The sequence below is a fragment of the Nicotiana sylvestris genome, chromosome 9 (genome assembly GCF_000393655.2).
Source record: "Nicotiana sylvestris chromosome 9, ASM39365v2, whole genome shotgun sequence".
Lineage (NCBI taxonomy): Eukaryota > Viridiplantae > Streptophyta > Magnoliopsida > Solanales > Solanaceae > Nicotiana > Nicotiana sylvestris.
The window spans coordinates 74789738-74799647 of NC_091065.1; the positions used below are offsets into that span (position 1 = coordinate 74789738).

At 41.9% G+C, this 9910-nt stretch overlaps 1 protein-coding gene across 1 annotated transcript; it reads left to right on the top strand.

The window, feature by feature from the left end:
• Nucleotides 1-2054: 2054 nt before the first annotated feature.
• Nucleotides 2055-5217, top strand: LOC138877774 (uncharacterized). The gene is made up of 5 exons (XM_070157411.1): nucleotides 2055-2225; nucleotides 3473-3660; nucleotides 3793-3863; nucleotides 4277-4629; nucleotides 4714-5217. The coding sequence occupies exons 1-5, from the start codon at nucleotides 2055-2057 to the stop codon at nucleotides 5215-5217; spliced, it is 1287 nt and encodes a 428-aa protein (XP_070013512.1).
• The last annotated feature ends 4693 nt before the right edge of the window (nucleotides 5218-9910 follow it).

Genomic DNA, 9910 nt, shown 5'->3' on the forward strand with positions numbered 1-9910 from the left:
AAATAGGAGAAATGGTAGAGGAAGGGCTCAAATCAAGAAAGATCATGAGCTACTCTACTATCAAAGCAACTACGCAGGCAATCCAGAATGGCACCGGAGGCGTGCTTGGGAAAAAGAAGAAAGAGGATGGCGCTATGGTCATTTTAGGATCGTGGCACGACCCGGGGGATTCTCCTACCCACTACACCCAACCTCGACCCCAGCTTCAAACCTATACACCAACTCCATATAGTCCATCCCAACACTACTTCACACCACCAGAGCCTCAGTACTCAGTCAGGCCACCGCAATATCATGTTCATCACGCACAGTCATATGCTCAACCCCCTCCTCACCCACAATGGCGTGCCCCAGCTCCACGGAACCCTTACCCACCTCCACAAACATACTGAAACCCTACTGGTCCAAACTTTCGGGAAAGTCAGAATTTAGGAATGAAAGGTTGCAGCGAAAGAAAACTTTCACCCTGCTTGGGGAATCTTATACCAGCCTATTTCAAAGGTTGAGGTAGTTGGATGTTCTGAAGCCAATTGAGTCAAAACTACCAAACCCCCTCCAAAGAACCTGGATTATTCTCTCAGATTTGCGTACTATTCTGATACTCCGGGGCACGATACAGAAAAGTGTTGGCACTTGAAGAACGCCATCCAAGAGCTTATTAATACAAAACAGATTGTGGTCTAGAGCCTAGAAGCACCCAACATCAACCAGAACCCATTGTCAGCCCATGCTGAAACACATATGATTGAGATAATGCACAAAGATGGGAAACCCAAGAAGCCTTCATAATTTGTCATGATGATCCGGTCTAGTGAAAGTAAGTCAATCAAGGACTCGGTTGTCACAAAAGCAACCTCCTCAATAGCTGAAAGATTGGTAGACAAGTTGAGCATGCCAAATGATAAGCCAGTTGTGGTAGTTGTAAATAGGTCCCCAAGTGATGATGTAGCAAAGCAATAAAAGCCAAAGGTGATCGTGCCGGGGGTAGCAAGTAAGCCAGTCATAATTGTGGAGGGTGCTCGCACAGACCCTATCATTATCAAACCTATGACCCAGCTGCCGGTAGCTAATACCAAGACTGTCCCATGGAACTATGAGCGAGTGATAGTGACCTATAATAGGAAGGAAGTGAAAGAGGAAGTTAACGAGGCCTAGGGATTAACTCGTTCGGGGAGATGCTTTGCCCCGAAAGAGTTAAGGAAAGCTAAAACACTCTGAGACAATCCAGTTCTAGTGAAGAAACCGGTCACTAAAGAAGAAGCGGATAAGTTTTTGAGAAAAATAAAGGTACATGATTACTCCATCGTAGAACAATTGAGAAAGACTCCTGCTTAGATTTCCCTCTTATCATTGTTGATCCATTCAGATGAGCACCGCTGGGCCCTGATGAAGATTCTGAACTAAGCTCATGTCCCCGACAAAATCATAGTGAACCATTTGGAGAAGATTTCCAATAAGATATTTGAGTCTAACAAGATCACATTCTCGGATGATGATTTGCCTCTGGAAGGTACAGAACACAATTAAGCCCTCTATCTCACAGTGAAATGCAAAGATTCTGTGGTCACAAAGGTGTTAGTTGACAATGGTTCCAATGCAAACATCTGCCCTCTCTCTACTGTGAACAAGTTAAAAGTTGATGATGAGAGGATTCACAAGAACAAAATATGTGTCCGACGTTTTCAGGGAGGGGGAAAAGACTTTGTTGGCGACATCATGCTCGAGTTGACAATAGGACCAGTTGAATTCACCATGGAGTTTCAGGTACTGGATGTGGCTGTTTCTTACAATTTGCTATTGGGTAGGCCTTGGATACATGTTGCCAAGGAGGTTCTATCTTCTCTACACTAGATGGTGAAGTTCGAATGGGATAGACAAGAAATCGGCGTGCATGGCGATGAGAACTTATGTGCTTTCAATGATACATCTTTCCCGTTTATTGAAGCTAAAGAAGATAAGGGCCGTAGGTCTATTAAGTTTCCAAAACTGTATCGGTTGAAAAGATTCCGGAAGGGGAATACATTCCAAGTCCAAAACTAGCTTCTACAATCATCATGGTAGCAACTGAAATGCTGAAAAATGGTTTTGTACCGGGCAAAGGTCTGGGTGCATCTCTGCAAGGTATCATGCAGCCAATGTCTTTGCGTGAAAATTTGGGTACATTTGGTCTGGTGTTCAAACCTACAGGGGATGATGTGAAGAAGGCTAGAAAGCTGAAAAAGAAGGCATGATCGCTCCTCAAGACCGTACAATGTCTCTCCAGGTCTTTCATCAAGGCAAGGGTCGTGAAGTGTCCAGTGACAACAGTTCCAAAGCCTGTGGTTCATTTTGATGAGGAATTGGTTAAAAGGTTCCAGAGTCTGTTTGATGAAGTGAACATGGTAGAAACTAGGGAAGGTTCCAACAAAGTGGATGTGTAGTTTATTGGGCCAAAAGTGAAGCTTAACAATTGGGATGCTACTCCTCTCCCTACCCGGAAGGAGTTTTGGTAGTTTGCTTCGTTTTCCTTTCAGTTTATCTGGATTATTTCAGGGATTGTAATTCAAATTTTAATTTCCGTCTGTTTTGATGTACAAACCCTTCTATCCTTTAATTTCAATGAAATGCAATTTCCCTTTTGCCATTACTCCTGATAGTGTCATTTTCTTTTCTTTCTTTGTACAGTTCTTTTTATGTCGGTTTCAATGACATGACATGCATGAGGTATCTTTGGCCAAGTATTAAAAGCCAATCTAACTCTGAAATAATAATTCAGGAAATAGAGTGTGATGATGAAATAGAATATGATGAAGAGGAAGCATTTGAGGAAATTAGTAAAGAGCTAAGTCACTTTGAAGAGAAACCCAAGACTAATTTGAATAAAACTAAAGCAATCAATTTAGGGGATCTAGATAACATCAGGGAAACCAAGATAAGCGTGCACTTGGAACCAAAAATCAGAGAGGAAATAATCAAAGCACTGTTCCAATATAAAAACATTTTTTCATGGTCATATGACGACATGCCGGGTCTAAGTACTGACTTGGTGGTGCACAAATTGCCCACTGACCCAACATTCCCTCCCGTCAAGCAGAAGTTAAGAAAGTTCAAAGCTGATATGAGTGTGAATATTAAGGATGAAATCACAAAGCTACTGGGCTCAAAGGTCATTCGAGTCACGCGATAACCCACTTGGTTAGCTAATGTCGTGCCAGTGCCAAAAAAGGACAGCAAGACCAGGGTGTGTGTTGATTATCGTAATCTCAACCAAGCAAGTCCAAAGGATAATTTTCCATTGTCAAATATCCACATTTTGATTGACCACTGTGCCAAGCATGAGATCGGTTCTTTTGTGGATTGCTATGCGGGGTACCACCAGATCTTGATGGATGAGGAGGATGCAGAAAAGATGGCATTCATCACACCATAGGGAACTTATTGCTATCGAGTAATGCCATTTGATTTGAAAAATGCTGGGGCAACTTACATGAAGGCAATGACCACTGTGTTCCATGACATGATACACAAGGAGATTGAGGTTTATGTGGATGAAGTGATCGTAAAGTCAAAGCAACAAGCTGACCATGTCGGCGATTTAAGGAAGTTTATCCAAAGGTTCCGCAGGTACAATCTTAAGCTTAACCCTGCCAAGTGTGCATTTGGTGTTCCATCTGGAAAACTGTTGGGATTCATAGTTAGTCGTCGAGGCTTTGAATTGGACCCATTAAAAATCAAAGCTATCCAAGAATTGCCACCTCCAAGGAACAAGACTGAGGTGATGAGTCTGCTCGGTAATTTGAACTACATCAACAGGTTTATTGCTCAACTCACAACAACTTGTGAGACCATCTTTAAGTTGCTGAAGAAGGATGCTGCGGTCAAATGTATTGATGAGTGCCAGGAGGTATTTGATAAGATTAAGGGGTACTTGTCAAACCCACCTGTGTTGGTCCCGCCGGAACCTGGGAGGCCTTTAATTCTTTATTTGACAGTCCTAGACAATTCGTTTGGTTGCGTACTGGGTCAACATAACATCACCGGCGGAAAGGAGTAAGCCATCTATTATCTCAGCAAGAAGTTCACGTCATATGAGGTTAAGTATACTCCCCTTGAAAGGACATGTTGCACCCTCACTTGGGTGGTACAAAAGTTGAAGCATTATTTGTCGTCCTACACTACTTACCTCATTTCTCATCTGGACCCTCTAAAGTATATCTTTTAGAAGCCTATGCACACATGAATACTTGCAAAGTGGCAGATTTTTCTCATAGAGTTTGACATCATCTATGTGACTCAGACTGTGATGAAAGCCCAAGCATTGGCCTATCATTTGGTGAGAACCCGGTCGATGAAGAGTATGAACCATTGAGAACCTATTTTCTCGATGAAGAAGTGATGCATATTGATGAGGTGGAGCAGGTTGAAAAACCAGGTTGGAAACTTTTCTTTGATGGAGCCGCTGACATGAAAGGTGTCGGAATAGGGGTCGTGTTTATTTCTGAAATAGGGCATCACTACCCTATTACAGCCCAACTTTGTTTCTACTATACCAACAACATGGCTGAGTACAAGGCATGGATTTTGGGATTGAGGTTAGCGGTAGATATGGGAGTTCAGGAAGTCTTGGTCTTGGGATACTTAGATCTTTTGGTGCACCAAATCTAAGGAGAATGGGAGACTCGGGTATTAAAGTTCATACCGTATCGGCAATGTTTGCATGATCTTTGTCAACAGTTCCGATCAATAGAATTCAGGCATATTCTAAGGATCCATAATGAGGTTGCCGATGCTTTGGCTACCTCGGCATCAATGTTGCACCATCCGGACAAAGTTTATGTTGACCCTCTACATATTCAAGTTCATGATCAGCATGCCTATTGTAATATGGTTGAGGAAGAACTTGATAGTGAACCGCGGTTCCATGATATTAGGGAATACATCGGGATAGGGGTATATCCGGTACAAGCCACAAGTGATCAAAAGAGAACAATTCGACATTTGGCTAGTGAATTTTTCTTGAGCGGGGGGATCTTATACAAGAGGACTCCAAATCTTGGATTGTTGAGATGCATAGATGCTAAACAAGCCATGACTATCATGATAGAAGTGCATCCCGGGGTTTGCGGGCCACATATGAATGGGTATGTTATGGCAAAGAAAATTCTTCGAGCAGGATATTACTGGCTCACCATGGAACGGGATTACATTAGCTTTGTGCGCAAGTGTCATCAGTTCTAGGTACATGGAGACTTGATTCATTCTCTACCATCTGAGTTGCATACAATGTCCACGCTGTGGCCCTTTGTTGCTTGGGGCATGGATGTCATTGACCAATTGAGCCTGCAGCATCAAACGGGCACATGTTCATTATGGTGGCCATCAATTATTTAACTAAGTGGGTTAAAGCTAAGACTTTCAAATCTGTGACCAAGAAGGCAGTGGTCGATTTCGTTCATTCAAATAACATTTGTCGGTTTGGAATCCCAAAGGTGATCATCACAGATAATAGTGCTAATCTTAACAGTCATTTGATGAAAGAAGTATGTCAATATTTTAAAATCATGCATCGAAATTCCACTATGTATCGCCCCAAGGCAAATGGAGCTGTTGAGGTGGCCAACAAGAACATAAAGAAGATACCTCAGAAAATGGTGCAAAGTTCCAGGCAATGGCATGAAAAGTTGCCCTTTGCTTTGATGGGTTATCACACTACTGTTCGCACTTCAGTAGGTGCAACTCCTTATTTGTTGGTATATGGTACTAAAGTAGTTATACCCGCGAAAGTTGAAATTCCATCTCTTCGGATTGTTGCTGAAGCCGAAATTGATGATGATGAGTGGGTCAAAACCCGTTTGGAGTAATTAAGTCTGATTGACGAGAAAAGACTGGCGGTAGTGTGTCATGGCCAGTTGTATCAAAAGAGAATGGCAAGAGCATACAACAAGAAGGTGCGTCCCCGAAAATTTGAAGTGGGTCAGCAAGTATTGAAACGCATCCTTCCACATCAGGCTGAAGCGAAAGACAAGGGCCGTTCATTGTAATGAGAGTGTTGTCCAATGGTGTTTTGTATTTAACAAATATAGAAGGCAACTATGTAGATATGACTATCAATTTTAATGTAGTCAAAAGATATTATGTATGATTTCTTTGGTTTGTCTAATTGTTGTTTGTACTTGACATCTTTTGAAGATTGGAAAGACGAAGACATTTTATTCTGCTATCTAAACACTTTATCCTTTGTTACCCCTTTGAGCTTTATTTATTTCTTCCATACCCCTCTTTTGGAATCAGTAGCAAAGTTCACAAACACGGACACAAAAGGTAAATAAAAAAGAAAAAGAGAAAAAGAAAAAATAAGAGAGAGAAATTGAAAAAGTAAGCAAACCAAAAGAAAGAGAAAAAGAAAAAAAAGAAAGAAAGGGAAAAGAAGAAAAAAGAAAGAAAGAAAAAGAAAAGACAAGTAACAAAAAACAAAGCAATTCCTATGTCATGAACTACATTCAACCTGATTCCTTATAAGGATACGTAGGCAACCTCACGGTTCGGTCCCATCAAAATAAAATTCAAAAGTATCCAGGCAAAGAAACTGGGGCAGAAGTTGCAGTTTCCTAAGAGATCTGACTCCAAAGGTTGTAATTTTGAACTCATTCCAATTGTTTTTGAGCCTTTATAATATCCTTTCTCTCCCTATCCAAAAGCCGACGTTACGATCCAAAGAAAGACCTTTCGATCAATCTTTGAGGAATGCAAAGTCAGGCGGGATAGAGGTACGGGTCATCAGGGGCAACACTCCGTTCTACACAAGGAAAATGAATAAATGAGAGAGTCATATTGGTGAAAACCCTCACGGGCACCGTAGGTCGATAGAAAGATGAGAGAAATTAAAATGAGAGAGTCTTATTGGTAAAAACCTTCACGGACACCGTAAGACAATAGTGAGTTGAGAGATGAACAAATGAGAGAGGTTTATTGGTGAAAACCTTCAGGGCACCACAAGCCGAACAAGGTTGGTGACTTTGCAAAGATATTGGAATATGGAAATTTCGAGGCATAAAGTATGACAACAGAAAGATGATTGGTAAAACAGGTTGGGCCGACTAATCCGAAATGCATGTCATGATCATTAGTGCCAGCTGCCTTACTCAGATAAGTTTCTTCTCCTTTTCTCCCTCAAACAGTCATCCTATTTCGGATTTTCTTCTTTATTCCTAACTCTCGAAGTCATTGCATTTCATGTCTTTTGGGTTTATTTCTCTAAGGCTTTTCCAATTTCAGCCTTGTTTAAGCAAGTAGGAAAGAATTTCAAAGCTTACTATCAACTTCCAAATTGCACAAAGTAGAGTGCGGCCTAAACATAGCAGAAATAGCATGATGCAAAATGGAAAGTAAGGTGTTAGTTAAAGTTCAAATGGTCGAGGGGTTTGTGAATTTTGTGGAAGATACAGAGGATCAAATGGGAAAGACAGAAATGTAAAACAGCGGGTTGAGTGCAGAGCACTCGGGTCATTCAGGGTCCTATGGTTGAGATTCAGTCAGAAAGTCAAACAATTTTTTGCCAGTCCAAGGCAGCCAGTCAGAACAAAGCATGGCCGTGGAAAGGCCACCTTCAACAAGAATGCCGCAAACCAACCACCACATTTTCAAATTGATAAAATTTTCTTTGATTAAAACAGGGGCAGGAAATTTCGTTTATTCTGGAGGAATCCTCCGTGAGGAAAGCATATACCGGACAGGTTTAACCGCAAATCTTTAGGACCCTCTTGGATAATGGGATTTAGTTTAAAATTTTCAGCGCCCTCCTGGATAATGAGATTTAATTTTAAAAGTTCTCAGGACCCTCCTGGATAATGGGACTTAGTTGAATTCCAAGACCTTTATAGATAATAAGATTTAGCATAAGCTCTACCTTTAGGAATTATAAGTTGGATATAAAGCTTTCACTCTTAAGATGATATTCAATTTAAAATTTCAGGACCCTCATGGATAATGTGATTTAGCTTTTAAATTCTTAGAGGTTTTGGGTAATATGATTCGATTAACACTTACAGATGTGCCCTAATACCAAACTGAGGCAGAAAAGTTTCTTTGTTTTGTCTGTTTTGTTGTAATCAGGCGACCACCTGGAGAACAAGGGAATATAGTTCATGTTTTGGCAATCAGGCGCCCACATGAAGAATAAGGGAATACAATTCAAGTTTTTGCAATCAGGCGCCCACTGGGAGAACAAGGGAATACAGTTCGAGTTTTGGCAATCAGGCGCCCACCCGGAGAACAAGGGAATACAGTTTGAGTTTTGGCAATCAGATGCCCATCTGGAGAAGAAGGGAATATAGTTCGAGTTTTGGCAATCAGGCGCTCACCTGGAGAACAAGGGAATACAGTTTGAGTTTCGGCAATCAGACGCCTACCTGGAGAACAAAAGAATATAGTTCGAGTTTTGGTAATCAGGCGCCCACCTGGAGAACAAGGGAATAAAGTTCGAGTTTTTCCAATCAGACGCCCACCTGGAGAATAAGGGAATATAGTTCGAGTTTTGGCAATCAGGCGCCCACCTGGAGAACAAGGGAATACAGTTCGAGTTTTGGCAATCAGGCGCCCACCTAGAGAACAAGGGATTACAGTTCAAGTTTTGGTAATCAGGCGCCCACCTGGAGAACAAGGGAATAGAGTTCAAGTTTTGGTAATAAGGCACCCGCCTAGAGAACAAGGGAATACAGTTCAAGTTTTGGCAATCAGGTGCCCACCTGGAGAACAAGGGAATACAGTTTAAGGTTTGGCAATCAGGCGCCCACCTGGAGAACAAGGGAATATAGTTCAAGTTTTGGAAATCAGGCACCCATATGGAGAACAAGGGAATACAGTTCAAGTTTTGACAAACAGGCGCCACCTGGAGAACAAGGGAATATAGTTCAAGTTTTGGCAATCAGCCGCCCACCTGGAGAACAAAGGAATAAAGTTCGAGTTTTGGTAATCAGGCGCCCTCCTAGAGAACAAGGGAATATAGTTCATGTTTTTGCAATCAGGCGCCCACTTGGAGAACAAGGGAATACAGTTCGGGTTTTGGCAATCAGGCGCCCAACTGGAGAGCAAGGGAATATAGTTTGAGTTTTGGCAATCAGGCGCCCACCTGGAGAACAAGGGAATACAGTTCGAGTTTTGCTAATCAGGCGCCCACCTGGAGAACAAGGGAATACAATTCAACTTTTGGTAATCAAGCGTCCACCTGGAGAACAAGGGAATACAGTTCAATTTTTGGCAATTAGGCGCCTACCTGGAGAACAAGGGAATACATTTCAAGTTTTGGCAATCAGGCGCCCACCTGGAGAACAAGGGATTACAGTTCAAGGTTTGGCAATCAGGCGCCCACCTGGAGAACAAGGGAATACAGTTCAAGTTTTGGTAATCAGGCGCCTACCTGAAGAACAAGAGAATACAATTCAAGTTTTTAGCAATTAGGCGCCCACATAGAGAACAAGGAAATACAGTTTAAGTTTTGGTAATCAGGCTCCCACCTGAGAACAAGGGAATACAATTCAAGTTTTTGGCAATCAGGCACCCACCTGGAGAACAAGGCAATATAGTTCAAAGTTTTTGGCAATCAGGCGCGAACCTAGAGGACAAGGGAATGCAGTTCAAGTTTTCGGCGATCAGGCACCCACCTAGAGAACAAGGGAACCTATTTTAGAATTTAATTTGCGGTTGCAACAACAGAAATTCGCCTCGAGATATAGGTCAACAGTTCAATGTGCACAACAGAAATGTAGAAGCAGCAAGACCAAGTTTGAAGATGGTAGATACGATTCTTGTAATTCATAGATCGTAGTTTAGTCTAGCTTCTTTTTATTTTGCCGCAGTGTAATAGGGAGTTCAACAAGCAGAAGCAGCAACAACAATAGTGAAATCACAGCTTTCCGGTAGTCTCAGCTACCGA

Coding starts and splice junctions, on each gene's coding strand:
- LOC138877774 (XM_070157411.1), top strand. CDS start 2,055: ATGGTAGCAACTGAAATGCTGAAAAATGGTTTTGTACCGGGCAAAGGT. Junction 3,661..3,792: donor GGTGTTCCATCTGGAAAACT/GTTGGGATTCAT, acceptor CTACATCAACAG/GTTTATTGCTCAACTCACAA. Junction 3,864..4,276: donor GAAGGATGCTGCGGTCAAAT/GTATTGATGAGT, acceptor TATGTGACTCAG/ACTGTGATGAAAGCCCAAGC.